This window comes from Molothrus aeneus, chromosome 2 (assembly GCF_037042795.1).
Source record: "Molothrus aeneus isolate 106 chromosome 2, BPBGC_Maene_1.0, whole genome shotgun sequence".
Lineage (NCBI taxonomy): Eukaryota > Metazoa > Chordata > Aves > Passeriformes > Icteridae > Molothrus > Molothrus aeneus.
This window is the reverse complement of record NC_089647.1, coordinates 63694216-63721412: the sequence shown is the minus strand read 5'-3', so window position 1 is coordinate 63721412 and position 27197 is coordinate 63694216. Positions and strand designations below refer to the sequence as shown.

The window sequence follows — 27197 nt, the reverse complement described above, 5'->3', positions numbered from 1 at the left end:
ACAATTTGAATTATTTGGGTTTGATTGAGTTGGAAGTATTCCCAGTGTGCAGTGGCAGATCTAAGAAGATAGATTCATGAACAGCAGCAGTAATTCAGAGACCAAAATGTGGTCCTTTGAGCTTTTAAGGCACTATGACTTGCAGAGGGTTAAAACTAAAGTCTCTCTGTAGAAGGCATTGGAATTACATCTGAGAATGAAGCCACCACATCCCAGTCACCATACTACAACAGTAAGCTGAGAATAAAATGCCTGCTGGAGCAACTGAGGAGTACTTAGTTTTTGCTGTGACTACGAAAGCTTTGGCAATTGCCTTTTCAAACCTAGAATGTCTGGGTTTCATGGAGAGCTTGGGATTGCCTAGCGAGGGGTGGTCTCTACAGCTGCCTGAACCTGAATAGACAGGCCAATCTAAAAATCAGCCTCTCTAGCATGTAGTTCACCGTGTATTAAGCCCCCATTTTAATTTAAAGTCCATAATATAGTTTCTCTGGCAGAGATTCATAAATCTCCATTTCACCCGAACAACTGCTGCATTATAATAGTGCTTTCCCTGGTGCTGCCTCTATCTCCACGATGCCTGCCTTTTAGGACATGCAGCATTCAGTAGTAGGAATGTCACCTGATGCCAGTTCTCAAAGATGCCTAGTGTTATTGAAAATGCATTGATACCTCACATTGCCATGCAGGGCCATGGTCATTAAAATTTCATCATGTAAACCCTGCTGTCTTCACCAAAGAGGAATTGAGAGCCAAAGCAGAGGACGATCATGCATTTTATCAGAATCTTCTGAAAGGAAAAAAACCAGCAGGCTCAGAGCAGAAAGAAACCAAGACTGAATTCACTTTAATTTAAATATAATATAATAAAATGTCAAAACCTGTGAAATTGACATTTATCTACTGTAGTTCATTTTAACTTTTTCCCCAGAGTGGCTCAGTGTCCCATGGTTGCACAACAGTTCAAACCAGTTGCACATGATGTGATTTTCATATGTTTTTCCTGCACGGCAGATATTCATCAAAGCATGCAACAGACAGCTAAAGCAAAAGGCAGCAAGCTATAGATTATCACATTGATATTTTAGGGGTCAGACTGCCAGATCAGTAGGTTTTGAGGCTGAGCCATTTGTGCTTTCTAGCACCGATGCAGATAGACACAGGCAGGCCTATAACTAAGCAGAGAATTCTGCGGGTATGACAATGAAGAAGTTTCCATTAGGAAAAAAAAAAGAAAAAAAAAGTGCCATTTATTGGCCAAAATATTTTAATTTGTTATTAGTGAAACCTCACAAGAAATAAGTTTCTCCTTGTTGTGGTTTTATTTTGCTTTTTCTTAATATTGTACTTGTGTATGTATGGTTTCCTTTTCAGTTAGAAATAAAAAGAAATTAGAGAAAGAAGATTACAGAATTAATTAATTTTTAAAAATATATAGGAAATATTTATAAAATACCTACTCTGGGTTAACTAGGAAATAAATGAAAAAGGTGGATTTGAGGTGTTTTCTGAAGTGATAACACCTTTTATTTTTTCTTACTGGCTTAAGCTAGCCAGTATGCAGAAATTACACTTCACTCCTACTGAAGACAGAGTCTTTCTGAGCTTCTCTGCACCTTTTGTATTAAGATCTAGTTCCCCCAGAAGAAATACTAAGAATGTAACAATTTGAATTCACAGCCTGTTGAAAACTTTAGATTCACTAGTTTGCCCCTAAAGAGAGGTAAGATCTATTACCAAAAGTTTCTAGCCCATGTAATTGTTCCTTAAATGAATAAGGATAAAGACAAAACCAGATCTCCTGCAGGTAAAAAAGTACTTCTGTTCTCATGTTTCATGCATAATGTGAGCTATTTTAGTGGTAGGTGGACTTCAATGAATAATGAATTCAGAAAAGGCAAACCCAATTTTACCCCAAGACTGGTATCTAGCTGTTCTTGATTTAAAAGTAAAAAGGGGGACTTTTTTCCTGTAAAGCATTAGTACTAGTGCCAAACACTTCAAAGATACTTAAAAGAAGCAGGTGTTTCCATTACTTAATGAAATAAAGGAGCAAAAAAAGAAAAAAGATTTTTCTAATTGAGAAGTAGTGTTCATTGCTAGAAGGTATTGTAGCTCCTAGCCAGCCATGGGTATTGTATAAATGTTACTTCTGGATTTTTTTCTTATTTTTTAAAGAATCATTGGCTTTAGATCAGGTGGCTAACTAGCAAGTGTACTTATTATCACCATGATTTCCTTTCCCTTAGGAGCTAAAAATGTTTATTTCAGTGGTTGGCTTATCTTCTCTTTCTTTTATAAATGAGGGCACTTTTGCTTATCTCTGGTCAGGCTAACTTTGATTTCATAGAATATTGGCTTGTCCCAAGATTTTTAGTAACTGAAGCCACAATTTACTTCAGGGAAGGTCTAGTTTAACAATGACAAAATGTTTTGAAATGACTCACAAGCAAAGATATGTTGATGTTAAAAAAAAAAAAATTAACTGTCCTCTATGAACAAGTTTATATTCTGAGCTACAAGGGTCTATTTCTTTCCTAATTTTTTTATAAGTGTGTTTCTACTTTTGCTGGAGACACTCACACTTTTACAATTCTCTTGAAATACTCAAAAGAGGAGGTGAATTCCAAAAAGAACTGTGATGCAGCCATTTGTGAAAGGAGGAACTGATTTGTCCTGTGTGAAAATCTCCACAGCTTCATCTTTGTCCACCCTTGTCTTCAATAGGCCCTCTGAGAAAGGAGGATGGCAGGTCGGAGAAGCTTTAGAGTAACTGCTGTTCTTCTTTGAGGGCCTGCTTCTGGCGTTGTTTCAGACCACTGGTCTTATTCCTATGGATTCAAGTGCATTAGAAATAAATAAACAAGGGATTTTGCATGAAAGATTTCTGTTTGCTTTTTGTCTTTTGATGTACTTTATGATCTAGCTTTTTATATGGATAGTAATCATGTCAGTAAGTATTATCAGGTACTTAGTGAAAAATAGCAAGTTGCTCTTACCTACTAAAAATATCTTCTATCCTTTCTGAATATAAAGAAACTGAAAGAACTTCTACCAAATGCCTACTTTTTATAAAAATCAGCTAGATAATTATATTTTAAAATATTATTAGTATTTGTGGACAGGGTTGTGATCGAGTGTTTTAAATCTAAAATTTGAAAATATAAAATATTTTGAAGCTGTTCAAGTTGCTTAGTTGCTTTCCAAATAATTAGAATATTATTTTTCTTGCTTGTGCTTGTAGGAATGTTTAATATACTTGTAGCTGAAGTCTGCTTCCTTAAAAAAAAAAAGAAAAAAAAAGATATGCCCTATTTTTGAATGCATATAACCTTTTGAAACTTGTAACTTGATGAAATCTGTTTGGACTTGTTTTCATGGATCTAGCAAAAGAGAACTCTGTGATCTCAGTTCTCTTTCTTTGCTTAATACCAGGTTGTAGGTCAAAGCCTTCATGAAGCTCTTCAAAGAAAGTACCAGAAGAATTCCCATTATGAGTAGTAGCTAAATTACTTGGGTTTAAATTGTGTCCTTTTCAAGAACAATAAAAAAACAATTGCACTGAAATATTGAAATTAAGTCAACACAACACATCAGTATAAAAAGCCAGTATGATTCAGATGAAAGGCATCATTTTGATTTCACGTTGTATGGGTTGCACTGAAGTGTAAGCAAATGAGAACACAGCTCCCCCTACATTCAAGAAAATTTGGTAGCTTTCACTAAGGGCATTTCTACCAGCTGTCATCTTTATATTATTATTTCTTGAATTCCGTCAGCTGTGGGAAATATGATGAATAAGAGCAGTCTCATAATGTATATTGATCATCCAAGTATTAATCTGCTAAAGCAACATTTACCACTCACTTAGCACTTTTCATTTTTTTAAATATGAAAGCACTTTTAAAAGGCTGATTTAGTCTGTATTTTTCCATTTTATCTATGGAGGAAACAAATCAGGGCACAGCTAAGTGACTCTCCCCAGTCATGACCTCAAAAGGGCGAGTGAAGTGGCTTGAACCCTCATGTTCCTTGGGCTGAAAGGGGACACCAATTTGGCCAATTTCTTCAACTGTGGCTGTGCCTGCTATTTCTGTAAAAGCATATTTTGTGAAAATGCTTCTCTCTATATTTATTCTCTGAAAATAACAATTTCTTCCATGTTTGTTTTATCTTAGTTTTTTCACCTCTACCCATCTTCATGCCATTTATAGGCTTGAAAAACACATGCACACAGATATCTGTGTAGATTTTGAGGGCTCAGTACGAGGTTCTCTTGTTCCTCCTCTTGATCATGGTGTACTGTCAATCTTAGGAAAAAGTGTTTTAGGGAAGTCTAGTTCAGCACTTCAGCTTTAACAGATGTAGTACTTCATTTTTATCTCTTTCTGACAGTACTCTAGCAGGAGTTTTCCAGGGGTCTGGGACAATGTTTTGTGTTTTGTGCAAGATAAGATAATACAGTGCACACATGCTGATTCCTAAAAGTGTGCTCTCTAGCATACCACGTTGATAGCACAGCAAGTAAACAACAATAACTACCTCTCTGGCACAAGCATCCGCAGCTATCACCAAGGGACACTGCCATCCAAAACCTTTTCTTCCATGCAGCGCTGTACAGCTGGGCATGGCACTGTGATTTATGGTCCACTGACTGCAGCTTCAGCTAGCCTTCTCTGAAGCAGATTTTGCTTTTAAAACGGCCAGTCTCTGCTTTATTCTTTGTTTGAAAAAAGAAATCAACTGAGTTTTCCACTAGATTTGTAAAGTTCCAAAACCTTTTGTTTCAGTGACAACTATTTCATCTGTAGAAACCTTTTACATATCAGGATGGAACCATTCCCAGGCTGATTTAAAGGCAGAAGACAGAAATGGGCCACTCCAGGCTTCCTCTAAATAGTTTAGATGAGAACAATGAGCTAACAGTTCCATGCAGGTTTCAGAGGCAGCTGAATTTGCTGGATTGCTGAGTCACTGAAAAGCTGTAGCATGAATGAAACAATAATTTCTTTCAATTAGAAACCCATGGGGGCAGGAATATACTTCAGCTATCATGGAGGTAAAGTGGAAGTTCGGCTCCATTTTGGTGATGTATTCCTCCACTGCAGTAGGGCAAGCAGCAGACAGTGGAACTGTGCATCTGCTTAGAGACACAAAACTTTTCCTTTCCTTTTTCCTTCTTCCTTTCAGTATTTCCTAACTATTTTTTGTAAATTCATTTTACTGTTGGCTGACTGTCACTGGTCACCATAGCAACAACCTCTGGTAGCAGCAGGTCTGGGTTGCCCAATGTGAGCATCTTCACATTTGAGCCTTGCCAAGGCTAGCTTTTAATCCAGGGTTATATATTGGCTCAACACAGTAAGATTGTTTTCTCCCTCTTTAACTGTCTGTCTTACTCTTCTTTTCTTGAGTTGCTTCCTTCTCTTTCCTAATTTATCTTTTGGGCAATCTGATGTTAATTTTCATTTTTTAATATTTTTTATTATTTTGGAGGACTGGTCAGCTTAAATATCTTTTAACAAAATAACATACAACACAATTGCATTAAAGAACCTCTTTTTAAACTATAATTCATGATTAAAAATAAGGATTTGAGGTAATCTTGTTCTTAGGAAAAATATTTACAGTGTATTTGAAAAAAAATTACTTGCAAGCTCTTTATATACTTTGCATGGGATAACAATGGTGAGGTTTTTTCTAGGGTAAAATGAAGAGAAATACATTTAATGGGAGTGTGTTTGGAGACAAGCAACGAGTATGGAATAGGTGTGAATGATGCAGCACTTAATGGCAACATAACAGTCTTTGAAAATTTTTTAAACCCCTATACTCTGACCGTAAAACAGCATCTAATGGCAGTTGAAACCTTGCTGTAAAGCAACTGTAGCAAAGTGGTTAAGAGTACTTGGTTGGGAAATGAGAGCTGAAAGAGAAAACTGCAGTGCAGTGATTGGTTTGATTTGCTGAATAAATTGCTATGTTCAGATTCAATTTGTATCAATAAGGAAAGCACTGTACACCTGCAGAGCCTGTCACATTTGGTATCCAAAATTCTGACACAGCTAGTCTTAAACAATCTTTTTACTGTTGTCAATAATGAAAGCCAAAAAAACCTCAAAGCACCCCACCAAAAACACCTGACCTCTAAACTTGGAGTATTTGCATTTTTATTCCATATATGTGAAAAAAGTGAGCAATGTTTCTTTGGGGTATTTCCTTAAGGAAACATAATACTTTTAATAAATATATGGAATATTGCACTATTCTCAATGGATTATTTTAAAAGTAGCCAAGGGGTACTGTTCATTCAGTGGAAGGGTTTCTCTTTATTAAACCTGACTGAAAGCTAGAAGCATAATATGCTGTCTCCTTAATACAGTGGAAATTGCATTTAGATAATTTGCAACTATGATACAAAATGAACAAATGTGTAGGCTTTTACATTTGCACCCCATCCACTGATGTTTATCCTTGTCTGTAATCTCTGTAGCATTTCAGAATGGAAAACAGCTGGTTTCTAGGGAGTGCTTTTCAAGTAGTTTTGGGTTTTGCTTTGTTTTGATTTTTTTTAGGGGATGGGGGGGATCCAAAACTCTTTGGATTTGTTTTGCAATGACCAAATCATTCAAAATCTGAATTCTACATATTTGGTGGGTACTTTGGGGTTTTTGTTGTTGTTGTTGTTGTTTTTGTTGTTGTTGTTGTTTATTTGTTTTGGTGGTGGTTGATTTTGGGGTTTTTTTTGAGTTAGGAAAATCTCTGCAGATTTTTTTTTCTTTTTGGAGTTCAAACTACTGTGATGGGGTTTTGCAGGAGAAATAGAACTGAACTATTATAAATTATTGATAGAGAATATTATTTCTGAAGAAAGGGGAAGGATTAATATTAAGAGAAAGTATAATGGCTCCAAGGTGCAGAAGTTGCTTTAAACCCCACCTAGTAGATTCTAAGGAAACTTGTCATGTATTTATAAAATGGCAGACTTGACTGAGAAGCCTAGTTCAATATTTTCTCTCAGGGAATTCCACTGATTTCTAGGAGAATACAGAGACTGTAAATTAATAATTTGTTTGAGAAAGTGTAGTGGTTTGATGCTAAGTACCCTTTTTGTCCTGACTCTTCAAGCTGCTATGTTCATACCTGATTTTAGTCAGAATCCCGCAGATTCTTTCTGATGGTAAACATACATCTTTTTGCACAGCCCAGCACTAAGTACAGACTTAGAAATATTGCTTCTTAATTACAATTCTTGTTTGTGACCTTGGGGTCAAACTACTTTTTGAAAAAATGCCTACATGCCAAATTTTAAAGTGTGTTTCACACTTGCAACCCAAAAGACTTATGGTCAGTTCTGTGAACTCTTTTTCATTTTTCCTTAATATTAGTTTAACACACTAATGTTTAATCAAAGTGTTTGATATTTGAATGTTAAACATAGCTATTTTCCTCTGGACACCTAAACCAATATTAAAACAGAGTAAACATGAGCAACTTGTCAAATTATTGTTAATGGTCTAGGCAAATTTCAAGACTGAAAAATCAGCAGTTACTACACATTTAACAGAAATGTGATTCTATTTATTTTTTTGCATAATTTCTTTACACTGGAGGGATGTTTGTTGTCAGGATGAAAACTATGCTGACTTTTTGATGACTCAGTCAAAGAAGGTCTCCTTCCTAGTATAGACAGGAGTTAAAAGTCAGTGGTCAGAAGCATATGTTTAGTTTGGAATATATATCCCCAAGTACTCTGGGATAAATTTTTCAAGACATGTATCCTTGCCCTATATCTAATGTGAGACCTTCATATTATAAGTTAGTCCTCAAAAATATTCAAAATATTTGAGAAAATTTTTCTTAAAAATTTGTATTTCCATGCAATATATGTATTTTATATATATATATATATATATATATATATATATATATATTAAAGTCCATATGTAATGATATGGATTTACTGGATCTTTTTCATTTTGGTGGGAAAAATACCCCAAAAAAACCAAAAAAGCAAATTAAAAAAAAAATAAAAAAAGAAAGATCAGTGAGGGAAGAAAAAAAAAAGAAAAAGCAAGCTTACTTTTCAGTGGTGGATCAAATGCAGAAGGCAGTTAAAAAGAGAAAAAAGTGGTAGTTAGGGGAAGACCTTGACAGTGGAACTGACTGGTCTGTTAAACAGGGTTAAATTAATTTATTTTTATTTGACCTTGATCTCTAAGTTTACTCACAGATCTAGTTAAATTGATAGCTAGGATTGCTCACCATACTTCCTTAGGGCTGCACAGAAGGAGCCATTAAATAATTTTTCTTGTAGTCACTGCTGGAAACAGTAGAAACTGTGCTACAAAGTGTTTGGCTGTATGGCAGAACTTGTACCTACCCACCTGAAGAAATAAAACCTATTTCTAAAATATAAATTCAGAGGCCAGTGGATATTTTGGCTGCAGCTGTGAAGGTGAGTGGCTAAAAGCACGAGCAGTAGTCACAGCCATTCAGCTATGAAGATAAAAAAATCAAAAAAAATCCACCAATATATAAAAAATACAAAAAAACCATCAAGATTTTGCTGTGTTCTAGGGTTGAGTTTTTATTGCAGTTAGTGTCTTATTTCTGACCATGAAAGCTGTATTTTGTGTCCAATTTTCAGTCAGATGTCCTGACATTTACTGTAAGTAAACAAGAATATATGAAGGAAATTTTCTATGATTCCTTTGTTTATCCTAACAGAAACAGCAAGTAAGTTCTCCACCAATGGCAAGATGTTTGAGATAAAATATGCACAATGGCATTAATTGTTGCAGTGTATGAAAAAGTAGGTGGACTGTTGTACTTGTGCCATGTTTCAAAGGCATGATTTTTTCTTGCATAGTATTTAATGCATCATTTTGTTATAAATTCCATGCATATTCATTCAGCCCTTGCCATACACAGAGAGGCTTGCCTGAGTTCCTGTCCAATTTCTGCTACTTTATAGAAATATTTGAAGCACTTTAGCCCAAAGGGATTTGGTCTTGTGGTGCCTGTGTGTGCTGCCAGATTTTGTCATTTTATGTATTTATGTTCTTGATAGATGAACTGCTCCCTGTCTTCCTCTACTTCTATGGAGCTTTGCTCCTTTCATTTATATTGTTAATGAAAGTAAGGAACCTCTTCCTACATGGCTTTGTTGACTCTCAAGCTTTTGAATGGAGGAAGCGAGTCCTGACTTTTGATTTCTTTTTGGTTTTAGAACAAACAGGTTAGAAGCATTGAGTTTCTGAACAAAAGAGATCAGACTTACATGATGATGCAAATGATGATTCAGAAGAGGTTTTAAAAGCAATGCCAATAAATATGATCACAAGCCATACCTACTCAGCTATTTCTCTATCTGTTGGCACAGCTCTGCATGTGTTTGCTACCCAAAGCCATTAAGCAATTTGTTTGCAATGAAGATGGTTAAGCCAAATGCCTGAAACAGAATTACTATGCTAGTCATGCCAATATTCCTTGGTGTACAGAGACAGAAAGCTTCCTGAGGCTGTGGCTTGTTGATAGGTATGTAAAGACCTACAAGTCAAGAAGAAATTGAGAGGATGTTCAAGGATCTTCCTGTTTTTTCTGGATTGCAAGGAAAAAGGATAAATACCGAATAACAGCTAAACAAGTTTAGCAGTAGGAGACGAGAGGCTTTTTCAGCCATGTGACAAACATTTGCCTTATTCATGCATCATAAATCTGCAGCTTGTTGTCGGTTTTTCCTTAGTCTTCTGGTACAGAGCCCTCGAGCATACACACACTACTTGTTCTTGGAAATATATTGAAATAATAACTGTGATTCAGTTTGAGGTAAATAGAAAGGGAGGGACTTCTAATTTGGAGTGGCTAGATAAGTACTGTTCATGACTTTACATTTATTTTACTCCTTTCAAAGATATTCCGCCCCCAACCCCCCCCCACCCCCCGGCCAAGGTCCTACACTTTGTGTTCTGCTTTTCATTTAAAACCAGATAAAGCCAATTACATTGCAGGGAGTTTAGGAAGAGCAACTTTTGAGGCCTGATTTGCTCCTGTCTTTCTTTAACACAGAGTAATACAAAAAAAAAGGTAAAATTTACATTGCCAAAGTGTAAAGTGTTAAAAAAACCCAAACTGGTAATTTATTAAGAGAGATGCCTGTTGTGGAAACTGGGACTTGTGCTGGAGGGAGTTTACTGTAGATTATTCCTTAAAATGACATTTCAACACATCTGGCAGGAGAATTGGTGAGCTTTCTGAGGTGGATGGCTGACACCTGTGAGAGGGGTGCTGTTTGCTCCCTGTATTGGGTTTATGGGCCAAAGTTTTGATAGTGGGGGCAGCTACAGTGGTGGCTTCAGTGAAAAGCTTCAAGAAACTTTCCCTATGTCCTATGGAGCCAATGCCAGGCAGGTCCAGGATGGACTCCCTGCTGATCAAAGGCCAAGCACATTAGTGATGGTGATAACATCTCTATGATAACTATTTAAGATGAGTAAAAAGTTACTGTGTTGCAGTACATGGTGAAGACCAAGTTGAGGCAGCTGTGCCCCTGCAGCCCATGGAGAACCCAGAATGCCAGAGCAGGCAGGTGCCCCAAGGAAGCTGTGACCCTGTGCTGGAGGAGGCTCCTGGCTCCTGTGGACCCACGGAGAGACAGAACCCCTTGCTGGAGCAGGTTTGCTGGCAGGACTTGTGGCCTGTCCCATGGGGGTCCTGCGCTGGCAACCTGTTCTGAGGGACTTCACCCTGTGGAAATGACCCATGGTGGAGCAGATGCTGAAGAGCTGCATCTTGTGGGAATTGTTCACACAGGAGAATTTCATGGAGGACTGTCTCTTATGGGAGAGATACCATGCCAAGCAGGGGAAGAGTGTGAGGTGCTCTCCCTCTGAGGGAGAAGCACTGACCTCAGCCCCCATTAGGAGGACATAGAGATTAGGGTATTAAGGAAGGAGGTGTGGAAGGAAGATGTCACTAAGATTTGGGTTTACTTCTCCAGCTCTCATTTAACTGGTGATGAATTTGGTTGATTTCCCCAACTCTAGTCTGTCCTGCCTGTGACAGTATTTGTTGAGCGATCTCTTGCTGTCCTTATCTTAACCCATGAGCTTTTCATTATATTTTCTTTCACCTGTCCAGATGAAGAGGGGAGTGATAGAGCAGCTTTTGTGGGTACCTGGTGTCCAGACAGTGTCAATCCACCACATGCTCACATTTTTTTGATTTGGAAGTGCTTGGCTTTCCTCTAAATTCTGCCCACTTAGACCAATAGCATTACTGCTGTGCAAAACTCCAGTTGCAGGTTTTTGTTACAGAGATTTTGCATTGTCACTTGGTAATTCTCATTGACTTCCCAAAGAACTCATTTGCAATACAGAGTCATTCTAGGTACAATTACAATTATTTGATTGGTTATTATTTCAATCAGATCACATATTGCATATCACAGGAAATTGAAAAGGTTTCATAAACACCTGTTCAAATTGTGGCTTTATGGGTGAAATTTAGAATGAAAATACTTTTAACCATGAGTGTTTTGTTTTCTTTTTTTGTGTTGTTTTTTTTTTTTTTTTGTGGTTTTATTTCTTTCTTTTTTGTATTTCTTCTTTTTTATCTCTTTTTTTTATGAGATGGGACTCTTTGTTGGAATCATTCTCAATTCTCATTAAATACGTAGGATTTAAATATAAATTTGAAATAGAGATTAGTTTCTTTTTTATCAATATTAGGGAATCTCAGATGATGACAACCAGATTTCTTTTCCGTTACATCATTTTTTTAGGTTTTTCTTTTATTTAACTCCATATCTTTAATTGCCAGATACCATTTTTTGTGATGATAAGTGATGAAGACAGTGAGTCCCACTAGTGGCCACTACCTACAGCTGGTGCCCAGTTCACATTCTAATCCATTCTAGCAAGTGGTGGCTTGTGTTCATTTATGTAAAATTGCCATTGTATTTCAAACTTTGTATTCTAGTAAGATATGCTTCTTTAGAGACTGTTTAGAATAAGAGTGACAAAATCTTGTGTTCTAAAAATAAAGGGAGAAGCTTTTAAAGTTTTTTTTAAAGCAACTCTTTTCAGAGTGAATGCAAACCACATGCACATCAAGAAAGGAGAGTATGATAGACATTAAGAAAAACACGTACTATTTCTCTATTTTTTAACAGATAGTTTGAAAATGTCATATAAAGGCTATGTTGTTCTTTTCATACTAGAAAAATCTCAGCAATGCCTAGACAGCAGGAAGAAAATATTCATGGATTTCTACATTATAGTCACAGTTCCTCTCATTTCCCAAAATGCACAGCTACTGTGTCATTTTAAGATTTAGAAGTCACTGCATTTATGTTTTAATGATCAATGGCAGCTCTTGATCTGAGTCATTAATGAGATTTTGACTGCATCTGCATTTAAAACTTGTGTATTCTGCAATGGAGAAAGTATGCTTGGAAAATGAGATTTCTGTCATGGTAATAATAAGTTTTACATGCTCAAGCTGAGAGGATTCACTCTCATGAATCCTTTCCTCTACCCTATGGAAGGTTACACTGTAGAAATTTTCTGTTGAATGGGGAGGGCAGAGAGAGAGCTCTTGCTACTATTTCCAATGGAGCCCTTTGTTCTATGGGCACATAGGAAATGGCCCCTACTTGAAGGGGCCATTCTTCTTCTTCTTCTATGCTGAGAGTAAAGTGGTAGGAAAAGTCTCCTCGAAGTGAAATGTGATTTTTGTACCTCGATTATTTATTAAAATGCTTTTACTTTCTTTGAGGGCAGCAGAACACCTTGAGAATGACAGATTGAATGTGTATGGTGTCACTTGGGGGATGTTTAATATATTGCCATAGATATTTGGGTACAGTTAAACTGCTTTTAAAAATAGCAAATAATGGCCTTCCCAAACAATGCTTGAATTGTAATTCTATTCCTTAAAATCATTCCTTATAATTGTTTTTGTATTATAATTTTTTAAGTTTGTGAGTATCAGTGGGTATTTTTATCAGTAATAACTTGCTTACAGGTTAGAGGAGAGAAGTATAAATATTTTTCATGCTAAAGAGATAAATTCTTAACAGGGTTTGCCTTTTTGCATGCTGTTTTCTCTGATGTATGCATTTCATTAATCTTTCTATACTTTCACTCAGAGATTTTTTCTGTCTGCTTCATATTCTTGTGAAGATCTTCTGGTAAATTTCTCTTTGGCAATAGGCTAAATTTAAATTCCCAATACAACAAAAAGACAGAATTTTCCAAATTACAAGTTGGTGAATATATAAAAAAACCCAGAGTGAACGATGACTGTTTTATTGTAAAAGCGTTTCAATGTTGTATTTAGACCTGTTGAAAAAAGAGCTGTTATAGGTGCCTCACTGATTCGTTTATAAAGCCACATGTTTTTCAGGGGATCACTAATATAGTCTAAATAGACCAACAGCTGTTGCAAAGCCAAAATACTGCCCATTAGGACATTAGAGAAGTAGCTTGGAACAGCTATAGATTATTTTCAGAATGTTGGGACCAGCCTAACACTTCAAATGCCTCACTTGAATGAAAACCAAATCTGTAAACTGCCCAAGACATTAGAAGACATTGGTAGAGAAGTAGCACACAGCAAAATAACCAATCAACTAAATGCTAATATTTTCTTTTGGACAACATACACCTGATTTCTGTTAAGGCTAAGAGTCACAATCCTAACTACTGTTTTTGAAAAGATTGTTAAAAATGTATGAAGTTATGAATAAAGGTTGTCCTGTAGGCTATTCATTATTTGGAGTTAACTGTATGGGAATTTGGTTGGCATGAACAATTTAGTAGAAGATACTAATTCTAATTTGGCCATAGTAATTAAGGAGAATGGAAGATAAGGTTGACAAGATCGATAACATCTTTTTATTTTCTCTGTCAAAACTTGTCCACTACTGATTAAAATTATTTCTCAGCCCCGTTTGTCCTATACAAATCTTCAATTTGGCCAAATGCCAGCTCTCAGGTCTTCAGCCATCGTCTCATTTACAGCAGACAGCTTATCCTTTTGCTTTTGACTTACTATGTAGGAATTGCAGCCTGTGTTAGCACTTGGGAATTGCAGAACTTAATAACTAATCAGAATTATATAATTTTACACAAATAGCTACAATTCCAACAGATTAATTCACTTGGAATACTTATGACTACATGATTCTGAGTCTCAGTTCTTTTAGAGCTTGAGTGGAGGACAGAATATCTATACCCCAAATATACCTTCCCTGCAAATGTTGAAAAAAATCAGACTGTAACATGCTTAGGACTCTCTATTCCTTCATCCCGTGTTAGAACTTTGCAGAATGAGAATAATTTAGGAGTGAAAGATTCTTTAAGATCATTGAGTCCAACTGTTAACCCAGCACTGCCAAGTCCATCACTGAGCCATGTCTGTAAGGGCCACAACTGCATGTCTTAAATACCTCCAGGAATGGTGACTCAGCAACTTTCCTGGGCAGCCCATTTAAATGCTTGACAACCTTTTCTCTGAGATATTTTCCTGGTATCCTCCCCCAGCACAATTTGAGGCCATTTTCTCTTATCCTATTGCATTTTACCTGGGAGAAGAGAACAGCCCCTACTAGGCTACAGCATCTTCTCAGGTACTTGTAGAGAGTACAGGTTCACCCCCTGAACCTCCTTTTTAATAGTCTAAACAACCTTGGTACCCTCAGCTTCTCCCTGTAAGATTTGGTCTTCAGACTCTGCACCAGATTCATTGCCCTTCTCTGGGCACCCTCCAGCACCTCAATGTCCTTGTGGTGAGAGGCCCAAAACCAAACACAAGATTTGAGGTGTGGCCTCACCAGTGCCGAGTACTGGAGGAAAATCACTGCCCTGGTCCTGCTGGTCACACTGATACAGGCCAGGGTGCCATTGGCCCTCTTGGCCACCTGGGCACAACCAGCTCCTCAGGTCCTTTTTTGTTGGGCAGATTTCCAGCCCTCCACCCACAAAACAGTAGGGCTGAATGAGATTATTGTGAACCAAGTGCAGAACCCATCACTTTGCCATATTTAACCTCATGCAACTCACCTAATCCCATGGATCCAACCTTTCTACATCCCTCTGCTGAGCCTTCCTACCCTCCAACAGGAAACAGTCCCACCAACTTAGTATTGTCTGCAAACGTACTAAAAATGTGACAATAGTGTCCACTTTCATCTATCTCTGGATAAATAATTTTCTGCTTTGTACTTTGAGATCTTTTGGAAGAAATGAATGAGCTGGAAAAAAAAAAGTTCTTATGTCTGAACACTGACAGTTTGGGAGATTAGAAGGGAAATGAAGAAGAATAGTTCAAGAGAGAACTCCAGTTACCATGAACAAAAAATCCACTGAATTTCATGAACTAAGGAAAAGAGTGATCCCACAGGGGTTTATAAAAGTCTTATTGGCTCAGAAATTGCTTTGCATTTTCATAATTCCTTTTACTAGCAATTTTAATCTCAGGGGAAACAAAAACCCAAGATATTTTATGTAGTAATTGTCCACTGCATAGCATAAGATGACCACTCTGTAATACCCCTTATAATATTAGAATTTACCCTTATAAACCTAAAACTTCCAAAACTGACCATCCTAGATAAATGCAAAAGGATTTAGAATTTTAAATTTAAAATTATTAAAAAAATTGAAAGGTATACATGCATAAACTACTGGCTAAGAACAAAAATCAACAATTTCAGGCCTCATATTACAAACACCTTACTTAAGTAATTGCTTGCTTGTATTTGAGTAGTGAATATCATTGGATTAATTATACGGATGACGGTTGCACATCTGGACTCTTATTCTCATTGGAATCCTGAATAGAGGCTGATTTTGATACACGAGTGGTTTTGTGGAAGCCATTACAAATCTGATATTACCTATATTTTAATACTGGAAAATTTTAATGTGGACAAAGGGAATAGTAACAGCTTCTGTTCTGTGCAGTAATGCCCAGAGGTAAATTTATGCTAGGACAATAGAAGCAGAGAATGTGTTATTATCTTTGCTAATGCTAGGACTCTGTGGTTTATTTTAGGATTTATTTTTTAAAGGCATAGGTGCATAAACCATACCATATACAAATGTTAAGTGAAAGTTACATTTATAACTATAGTTAGGTATTAGTTATGTTTAGACTTAATATTAAGTATGTTTAAGCTTTCTGATTGCTTAACTATTTTCATGGAAATGTGGCTTGTATTCTCATGAAAACTACAGAATAAAAAAAGCTGTACTTTGCCGTTGGTGTCTTCCAACCACAGCATTCCTGATTGAAATGTTTAAGAAAAAAAGGAGCTTTTCAGCCTTAGGGAAACCAATTCAAAACCATTAAGCATAGCTCAATCTCTGCACTGAACAGAAAAAAAATCACATTTGGATTGAGGATAAAGTGTCGTGTATGCCAAATCCCAAATAAGGTGTTGAGAAAGCTACATGCAAGCCTGTGAGCTCTGCATAGGACTGAATATGATTTTCTTTGTTAAATAGATAAAGTCGTAATAGATTGGAGAGCATAAAACTCCATAGGCCTTTATTTTAAGAAGGTCTCTTAGTTTCACCTTTACTCCTGAAATCTGACTTGTAATTGGGTAAGTGAAAGTCCAGGTTTAGAAGGTTCATTTTTTAGAAGAGCTGAATGGGTCTTACAACATTCTGCACATTAATTTTTGTCTTTTAAATAGGCACAAATTCACTTTTCTGTTTTTAAAAGACAATTACCATAATGGAAGCTGATGGAATGGTATTCACTGGTACTTCTTCCAAAGCTCGTTATCAAGTATACAGTGGCAGAAAACAAAAACAAGTGCCCTACAGTGACACAAAACAAAACAAAATGCCCCTTTAACTAAAGTGCTGAAATCTATCCCATCCATATTTCATTCCATGAACATTTCTGTCTAATCTAATTGACTTAGATTTTCAAGATAAAATTGTTTTAATGGTAAAAGATGTGTATTTGTCTATATCAGACACAATTCATAACAAAAGAACACAGACCTAATATGAGATATAGGGGAAAAAAGGTATAATATGTTGTTTAGCTTCACTATGCAAAACAGGAAGATAGCATGCATTGTGTAACATGATTGAGGTAATATGGGAAACCTAGTTTTGCATAACCATAATGAGACATTTTATCTTTTGTTTTAATAGATGGGTGACAATTATTTTTCTTTGCTAAGAAGGGGAAAGCATATTTGTTAGAATGGTTTTCAGTAAATGTATTAGTTGTTCATATGAAAATGTTTCTTGACTTCAGGGCATGCTTTTTAAGTGGTGACAATATTCAGAACAGAGGACTTCAAAAGGAAGACTGGCAGACTTGAAAAGGGAGCATAAACATCTAGGTGAAAACTTTTTGTAACTTTTTGTTGCAAAATAATGATCATTTAGGTAAAACTGCTCTTTCTGATCAGGTGGTCTCCTACTTCTTTTCAGAATATGAATTTTCAAGAAGGAAGATAGTTTAAAACTAGGTGAGTTTTAGTAAAATAAAATTGGCAAAATATGGCTGAAAACACAGTATTTGTGCATAATTTGGGTATTTCTTTTATTTAGGTAGTACTTAAAAAATACAATGCACTATTTTGCTCATAGGTGCCTTTCAAATTAAAGGTATTTCCTTGTTTCATGGTGAAGGAATTGTAATCAATGAGAATTAAGTATTAAAAATTTAAAAGGTGAAGAACTATAAACATACTAATTATTCGGAGTTGGTGTTTGTAAATTTTCAAAGATTGGAAAAAAACTCTCCTATTCCTGTAGACTAGAAAGTATTCATTCTTTTTATTATCCCACATTATATAGGATCCATTTCTTCTAGACTTTTAAAATTAAATTCCTTACTGTTGCTATCCAGCTCCTCCTCTTTTGCTCTTGAATGTTGTACTACAATAGCATATTTATGCGTGAGTGTCTTTGTTACATGTCCTGTGGATTGAACTCAGCCTAAAACCAGTCTTGCAAACTAACTTAAACTCCCAGGCATATCTAAACCATATGGTGAGTGCAATGTGGATGTCCCAAAGACAACACAAATAGGTAATCTACATGGTGATTTTAGCATTGTGTGTGATATTCCAGCTCAATTTGTGAGAGGTAGAACATTACCCATTTTTTGCTACTTTAATATTTTTATCCTAAAATAGAAAAAAGAGAAAATAATTATGGACTATGTTTTGTTAGTGAAGCATGCATATGAAAGTTCAGGAAAATAGTGAGTTCCAAAGCAGTGTACTAATATATACAGTCCCAATTCATAGAATCACACAGCAGCCCAGGTTGGAAGGGACCTTCAAAGGTCTAGCCTTTTGTGGGAGGGAGAACTTTGATGAGATTATCTGGCAACCTGCCACATTGAATCTTGAAAACCTTCTGTGATGGAAGTTGTTGGGGAAGAGAAGGAGACAAAACATACCACATGTCTCTGTGTGGTAGCTAGTCGTATCTTAGCTCAGTTGGGGCTGCCTTTCTTCTTTCAGGTGTTTTCCCTTGGTATCTTCACAGTCTCCCGATGGTGTCCAGTTTGTAAGCACTGTCTGAATTCAACTTCTTTTCAAGGCACGTACAGCCCCCCAGCTGGCCCTATGAGCACAGCTGCTCTCTGTGCCCCCACCCCCAATATCTTCACTTACTTTGTAGTTCTCCCAAAACCTCACAGAATTTAGCAGGTATTTTGCTGGCTACATAGGTAGGTACTTAAAGGTTTTCTTCCTGCCTCAATCCCTTCCAGCTTTGAGAATGTAATGAAATTTATAACAGAGGGAGGAATACCTGTTTAAGAATGTTGTTCAAAATCTGTGATCCTGCTTCTATCAAGTATTTCTCACACCCTGTTTTTGGTTCAGTTTTCACTTAACAGATCTGATCTGAGAAGTTCTTTTATGCTTATGCCTGCCATTGTTTACCTGCACTGAAAGCCTTCACATAGAAAAAACTAGGTAAAGAAAAAGCTAATGAATTAGAAAAGAAATAGGATAATAACAAAAATGGGAACAAGAATACTTTATCTCTCTGAGCAGCCAGGCAGGCAGAAAGGAGAAAAATGTGGTAAGTAAGCTGTGGAGAATAGGAAGTTTAAAAACTAAAGTGCCTCTATTTTAGAGACACTGCATATGTTTTCCAGCTGCAGGATGGGAAGCAAGATGTCAGTAGCATGGCTGGAGGGTAAGATAGGGCTGGAAGACAATTGGGGCACACAGAATTAATTGTATAGCTGTCACAGCAAAAATGTATTTAGTTCTGCATCTAGAAGTTTCACAGTTGCTCCAAACAAATGCACAATGCTATATAACTTACAACAATGGTTATACTAATTGACAATGGGTGAGAAATCTAGCTGGCTAACTGGAATGGAATGGAATACAATAGAGCATAAGACAATTATTCTGCAAAAGGGAAGGCCAAAGTCCTAATACTAAGATTTTATAGGAGATACTAAGATAGTGGGGTAGGACTGGGATAATAGTAATTAGAACAGAATAGTTATTCATTATTACACAGCCTCCCACCAAGGCTGCCCAGATGTCTCAAGAGAAAATGCCAACATACGAAGCAAAGAAAAGAACAAAATAATCAGACAGCCAGAGATGGGAATATCCACTTAGAGGGAACTTTTCTCCAAATTCTTTTTTAAATTATTTTCTTTTAAATCATGAAATATGGCACATAACCTCTCTTTCAAAACCTTTTAACAGTTAGTTAGCATAAAATTCCCAAGAATATCAAGAGTTGTATCTGCCAAGTCCTTCTTTGAGTCTTGGTAAGGTCTTGACATCAGTGACATCCTGTGGCATTGAATTCCATAATCTAATTATGTGCTGCATTAAAAAGTATGTTCTTTTATCAGATTTGGAGCTGCTGCTTTTCACTTTCACTTAGTGTCCTTTTGTTCTTGAATTAAGAGACCCAGGACTACAGAAGCTCCTGATCTATTTTCTCTTTGCCACTTACCATTTTTATACTTTCATCATATGCCTCCTTATTCATCTTTTATTTTTTTTTTCTTAAGGTTAACAATTCCAGTTTTTTCAGTCTTTTCATATGAAGTCTTGTCTATATGCCTAATTATCACAATCAGTCTTTTCTGAATACCTTCTAATTCAGTAATATCTTTTTGTGATGGGGTGACCAGTACTTCACACTATTCCAGAGAAGGGAAAATTATTGATTCATATAATGACATATTTTCTTTCTTTCTTATTCTTCACCTCATTTTCTTCTGTATCTGAAAATTTTATATGCTTTTTTGACTGCAGCTGCTCATCAAGCAGGGCTCTTCATTGAGCTGTCTGCAGTGAGACCCAGGTGTTTTTCCTAAGATAGTGCTAGTAAGTGAGAGCTCTGATAAAACAAATAATCTGTTACACATTTAGATTGCTTTGCTTTGTTTTTGGTTTTTGGTTTTGTTTGTTTGTTTGGTGATTTGTTGGTTTTTTTGGTGGGCTTTTTTTGTTTGTTTTTTCAACAGGCCTTATTTAACATTTAAATAAATTATTGTCACATCTTTTAAGATGGCCACCCATCTCCCTGAGTCAATTTTCTCTCAGATTTCCTGTCTTTTTTAGACTTGGTTAACATGATTTCCTTGTTATTTGTAAATTTTGCCAAATTGCTGTTCACTTTTTTTTTGACATTACTTAATACATTTTGAACACTTGGTCCTTGTATGGTGCCTTGAAGCACCCTGCCGTTGAGGTTTTGCTATAGTGAATATTGACAGTATTTATGTTTTGTTTTTTTAATCTTTGAGAAAAGTTTTGCTTCATTTTGCATCCTATCCCAAAATTACTTAGTCTCTGACTTGAGATGGAGACTGAATCTCTTGAGAGGAACATTGTTCTCACCGCATTTATTCAATTACACTAACAAGGTTAAGGGCCAAGTTGCCTTCATAATTAAAACTAAATATTTGAGACACAACTATCCTGTTTGCAACCACAAGTATGGAAATTAAGGACAGAAAATGGAAAAGTAATTAATTCATCATGTTGGGCAGACACGTTCAAAATCAAGATGGGAGCAAGCTTTTAACTTAGCAGTTCTTAGAATTGTCTTGGTGATAATCCTAAAAACCAGGAATTTAATCAGTCCAAATAGGCAGGAATATATGAGTCTACTTCTTACACCTCAGACTTTGGGTGAAAATAAGGAAAAAGCAAACTAGTGGTATGGTCTAGACAGCTGTTAATTTTCAAGGCTTTATTTCACAATCTGATATGAACCAAGATATTTTAAGATTTGAAATATTTAAAGTTCTTCTTGGAAAGGGGAAGGGCAAACTTATTTTGAGGCTTTATACGTCCTGACCTCCCCTAGGCCTGCTTATTTCCTGGTATCTCTCTCTCTTTCTCTCAAGTGTTCTCCATCCTCTCCCTGAGAGAGTCTATGTGTGCTTCACCAACCCTGACTGCCTACAGTATGCAACAGACCTCACCACCTTTCTTCACCAAGAAGATTGCTTGCACAGAGAAGGCTCCTGAGACTGCTTGGGACACCTTGCACAGATGCATGCCACTGCCTTGAACTCAGAATGGACACTAAAAGAGATCCTGAACATATTGGTGGGAAATATGATCAGACACCTGCAACTCAGACCCTACCTGTTTGGTAAAGGAACTATAAGGAAAGCTAGCACTTCTTGTGATATTCCCATAGTTTTATCTGACATAAATCCTGTATTTTCCATACTGTAGTCCACCCAACCCTAATCCAAACTATTTTGGGTGGAACAGAGGTAGATACCAGTTAACAGGTGACAACAGGGATCAAGTATTTAATTTGTGAACAAGCCTATGAAAATGCTAGTAACTCCTCAATAACTAGTGCTGGTGCCTGATAGGCTGAGAGGACAGAACATAAAATATAATCTATGCCTATCTATGGACCAATTATACATACATATCTATATATATATATATGCACACATATATATCTCTGTGTATATGAGTATTTATACTACATATATTCTTTTTCCTTTAGCAAGCTGCTTTGATACAGTAAAATATAGGATGCAGAAATATAGGAGAGTAACAGTAAAACTTGCCACTGTGACCTTTTTGTTAATTCATAGCAACACAAAAATTACCATTAAAATATAGCACAATCGAAAATTTAGTTTCTCATTTGAAGGAAGAATAGGAAGAAAACTCAATGCTCTCACTAAATTGTTGAAGCTCTAAAATACCACAGGGCTTGTGCAAAATAAGACAGTGACAGAGATGGACCACAAAATGTGTAGTCACACCTATTAGTGAACATATTGTTATATTAATGGCACTTCTGCATCAAATATAAGAATAGAAATTCAGTTATTTTAGAGGGAAAAAATTATAGCAAAAATATGAGCTCACTGCAACAATTCAAAGCTGAATGCTTTTCACAATAGATTTGCAAAATAAGCAGCCACCTAATAAAAAGTTATGTCAGTTTTTACAGTTTGCCCACCAAACCTAAGAAAATAGCATTAAATGATTGGCGGCAGAGTTTTGTGGAAACAATGCACATGGAAAACAGTGACAATACTGTGCCTCGTGCTGGCTCCATACTGAAAATATCTGTGCTTTGCAGTTGCTGTGGAGTAATATATCTCTTGAAATGTGTGTACATTTAAGTAGTATTAAGAGATAAATATATGCCTTTTCAATGGTGCTTTTTCATTTGGGAGAATGTCACAGAATACTTTTCAGCACCTCTAGGAAGCTGTTACTCACTATGCAAAGCCTGTATCCCACTATATTTCGTGTAAACCCATAATGATAAAATATATCAACAAATAAGTATTTAAATGCTGTCTGAAATAAACCTGTATCACTATAACAATTCAGGGAAGAATCTGTATTTCTTTCTTTTCGGGATTTTTTTTTCTTTTTTCTCTAGAAACTATATAAGAATTGGTTTGAATATATTTAGATTTTTCCATTTTCAGACAGGCTTCTTGTTTCTCTACTTTCCTTAAAAGGCTGTGCATCTTCCTACGTTCCCCAGTGTAGCAGGATATCAGAACCCATAAGGGACACTGCATTTTCCAAATAGAATGTTTCAATACTTTCCATCCTTCCATGTTGCTAGTCCCAAGTAATGACTTCTTTCTGGGGAGTGGTATCAATAGTTATTACTTTAATGTACAAGATAGTAAGTGAAATATCACAATGGGAATAAACTGTCAAGGATGATATTGGCTAAAATACCTGCTTATTTGAAAGGTCCAGTTTCATCCTGAAATCTGTGACAAGAAAAACATCAAGTTTGAATCACAGGAGTTTATGTAACTACTGGTAGAAGGATTGGGTGGTGTGTTTTTGGTACCTCTACATTTCAATTTCATATAAAACAAAATGCAATTATGATATTTTTTCCTTTGGGCTAAGTAAACTAATAGAAATATGAGTCACAAAAGGTAATCTTTCTGAATTTAGGGTTGTTTTCTTTTTTTTTTCTTTTTTTTACCTGAAGTTTACAGCCATAGAAGTATATCTGTAAGATACTCAGATGTCCTATGCTTGATCAAGAACTTGATTAAGGGACAATTTGGTGCTGTCTTTACTGGGGATTTTCCACATATACACAATCACAGAGACATAAATATATGCAATTTTTCTATTTAGATCCTACAATATCACTTAAAGTTAAAAATCATAACAGCAAAAACCAACAGGAATTCTGTTTTTATTAAAGTGGAGCTCAGATTTCATCCAAGTATGACAAAAATACTGTTGAAAAGCTTTTTTTTTATGAACACTCTCAAATTACTTGGCATTTTGCTTTTTTATCTTGTTTTGTTTCAGTTTTTTTTTGTTTTGTTTTCTCTATGACAGCACTCTATTTTTCAAAGACATTGACTTTTTCTTGACACTTATAATTAAACTTTTTTATGTAAGACAAACCATGATCCTTAAACCATCCAGTCAAATCTCTCCAAGCAGAAATATATATGATTCCCAGAAGAAAACAGCTGAAAACATTAAAGCTAGATGGACAGATACATTAATTATTACATTAACTTCAAATATTTTTTTCCATACCAATGTGACTTTGAGAAATGAGAATCTATCAAATTAAGTATTTGACAGGTAACATATAAGGTATCATGTCATTTATCTGTTAGACAAGAAAATGCTCTTCTAGCTGAATCTTAATAAAAGAAACTTCTGTCTTCATACTAAGAAAGATTTCACAAAATACTTGGATCATGCCTATGCACAAGATGTCTACATTATATCCTTCCATATTAAGTATTCTTTTAAGTATATTAGTGTATCATTAACGACCTGTAAACATCAGCAGGTATGTGAATGCTGTCCATTCATAGAACTTGACTTTTGAAAACATAACTCTCAGAGTGCATCCTTTGAATTTTCCCAACTGGTATGGAACCCAAGGCTGAATCAGTGGAAATACTTAATCTTTTCCTTCCTATCAAAATTAAATACAGTATTGCAAAATTTTGTGTTGTATTCTCAAGCTCTTACTGACCATTTATTGTAAAACCATACCAAAAAAGAAATAAAATTCAAAATGTTCTCTAGCCTGAAGATTTCATAGTTGTATTTATCTCCATAGTTCCGTAAAAGCCCTATTTTACTGAATGAATAATATTTTTATTTTAAAGGCAAGTCTTTAGTAGGAAACTTAATACAAGTTACCTACCTTGTCATTTAAAATAAATGGTAGCTGTGATAGCTTCACTCATTGACTTGTTTTTAGTTGTTCATCTGTTTTTTTTAAATTTCAGATTTTATTGATTTTGAACAGTGAAATCAGGTTGGCCTTTAACTTTTAGGTTCCAATTCATATTCCATTAATCAGGTATAACATAGTTCTCTTCATGCAATAGTAAGTTAGAGCTGCAGGAGGCAGGGGAGAAGAAAATCCCCAAAGAGAAAAGCAATAAATTTTATACTTTAAAATTTAAAGAATATATCAGTTCAATTAGCTTCTTCAAAACTATGTGTATTTTCAAGGTACTGATTTTTTTTTCCCTAGGCTAGTTTTAGGGAAGCAATTAAAGATTTAAAGTACAGACAGAAGTGTTGATTGTAGTTACATCATAGCTTGCTGTTACACAATACACTTTTTCTCACCATAAGACCAAAAAAACCCAAATCACCACCCCCATCCCCCAAAAGACATAGTACTTATTTTAAAAAAGAGACAACTGGTAAAGAAACTTGTTAATCCTGTGCCTAACTGTAAAAGAATTTTAATGTAGCAGTAGCTAGTTTGCATGCAAACATCTCTGAACTGCCTGGTAAATTTTAGCCCAATGTTTGAAGTTTTTTTCATAACATTTACAGAGAAATATGAGATTTAAAGTAGTGTATGTTATATAAGTTCTTCCCACCTCCCAGGATTTGGTAGATCCAAGTAAGTAGGCCTATCATGAATGTCAGTCAGTAAGCCTTAATACAGATTCAGTTTGAAATACTTGTACTGAAAACCTACTTGCACATGTCTTCTGTCATTACATGTCCTGTGCTTCTCCTTAGATGATCAGTTCATAGAAATTGCTGTGTGGGAAGCAGATCTGATTGGGATGGACAAACAATGTTGTACTGAGTAAAACTTATTTTAATTGAACTTTAGATATATATGAATTAATAGTAATTGTTATACATATAGGGTTTTAATTTTAGTGAACCACATATAGAAATGCCTGACTTCTTTCAAAGTAATTATTTGAACGCCTGTGTCAGCTAAAGATTTTCTTGTACACTTAAAATAGATTTGTGGTCTTGTTATGTTGTTTGTGAGATCATCAATATGTATCCTGCTAATGGAATTCCAAGATAAAATTTAATCTTATATTTAAGACTGTATCATAGTCTTTTCCCTACTCTTGGTACATAACTCACTTATTTTTTTATGCTATGGGCAGTTTGTATTCAACTATACATTGTTTTCCTCTTGCCTCTCTAAGTTTTATCAAAATTGCATGCATTCACATTTCAGCTGAGACAGAAAAATAATTTCTTCTTTTTCTGTCTCTCATCAGCTTATCTCATTTACCATTCTTTAAATAAATAATTGATAGTTGATTCATATTTTGCTTAAGCCCTTTATTATGGCTTGGTTGAAGGAGAGGCTTTCAGAAGCTAAGTTTGAATACCTGGATTGCAGCTCTCATTATGTTGAATTAGGATGCATAATTTATGGCCATATATTAGTTGTGATATATGGAAACAAATAGTTTAATATTGTTCTGATACAAAAAGAATTTAGTAATTTCTTAGATGATTGAGTTTGTGTGTGAGAGATGATAAACTAAGCAAAATCAACAATATGCCAGGAAATCCTTCAGATATTTACAGTATAAGCTTTTCTGTGTCCCAGGAGATCAAAAGAAAAGTATGTGGGTGGTGCACTTACCTACTTCTCATCTTGAGGCTTACCAAAGTGGTTGTCAGCGGAAGATCTGTATTGAGCCAATCAGGCATCCAGTGTTAAGCAAAATGCATGATCTTTGTCCCCTTGGTAACAGTTGTGTTTAGCAGAACGCAAAATGTGTTGCTCTAAATCATTGCTCTAATTGGCACCTTTGTTGACAGTCTCAAAAGAAAGGTCAAGATGTGGTTAGGCGTGGGACTGATGTACTGTCTTACTCACAGCTGCAGCCTCCTTGGCTGAATGCAGCAATTTATTGAGCAGGCATTTGCTTTTTAAATTCTACGGATATTTTAGTAAATTCCATTAGTAGATACTATTTGCATTTAATCTTCTTTATTTATTTTTTCTTTTATGCTTTGCTACAGATAGTGTGATTACTGCATTAAATCTAGGTGAGAAAAAAGGAAAGTGAGATGCCAAGCTAGTGCAAAAATACCTGTAAACCAGTCACTTAATAAATTTGCTTACTGTTGACAGGAACTGCTTTATGCAGTGGAATATTAACCCCACCTAGGCCAAGTTACTTTGGGTGTTTGAAAAAAGTACATATTAGAATACCTGAGTTTAAAAATGTCTATTCCATATATAGTCATATTTTATGAGATGTAGGCACTCAAAGAGGGTGATTCAGAGTCCTAAATTAGTTGACTAAAGTTAGACAGTGTGAATACCTCCTACAGTAACAATATGTTGAAGAGGGACAGAAAGCAGGCAAGTGAAGACAGAAATGGAGTGATAAGGACAATAAATGAAGTAAGTCTGTAGTGAACTCTAGAAACTATTTGA

General features: G+C 35.7%; 1 protein-coding gene across 6 annotated transcripts in view; it reads left to right on the top strand.

Annotated features, from left to right (window-relative positions):
- The window catches only part of PCDH9 (protocadherin 9), a 664951-nt gene that overhangs the window by 156498 nt on the left and 481256 nt on the right, over positions 1–27197 (top strand). The window contains exon 4 of one of the 6 annotated variants that reach the window (XM_066545059.1): positions 21385–22851. The exons of the other annotated variants lie outside the window; for them this stretch is intronic. Coding sequence (XP_066401156.1) covers positions 21385–21405 — 21 coding nt within the window. The 3' untranslated portion in view covers positions 21406–22851. Of the gene's footprint in view, positions 1–21384; positions 22852–27197 lie in introns of those variants that run through there. 6 annotated transcript variants of the gene reach the window in all.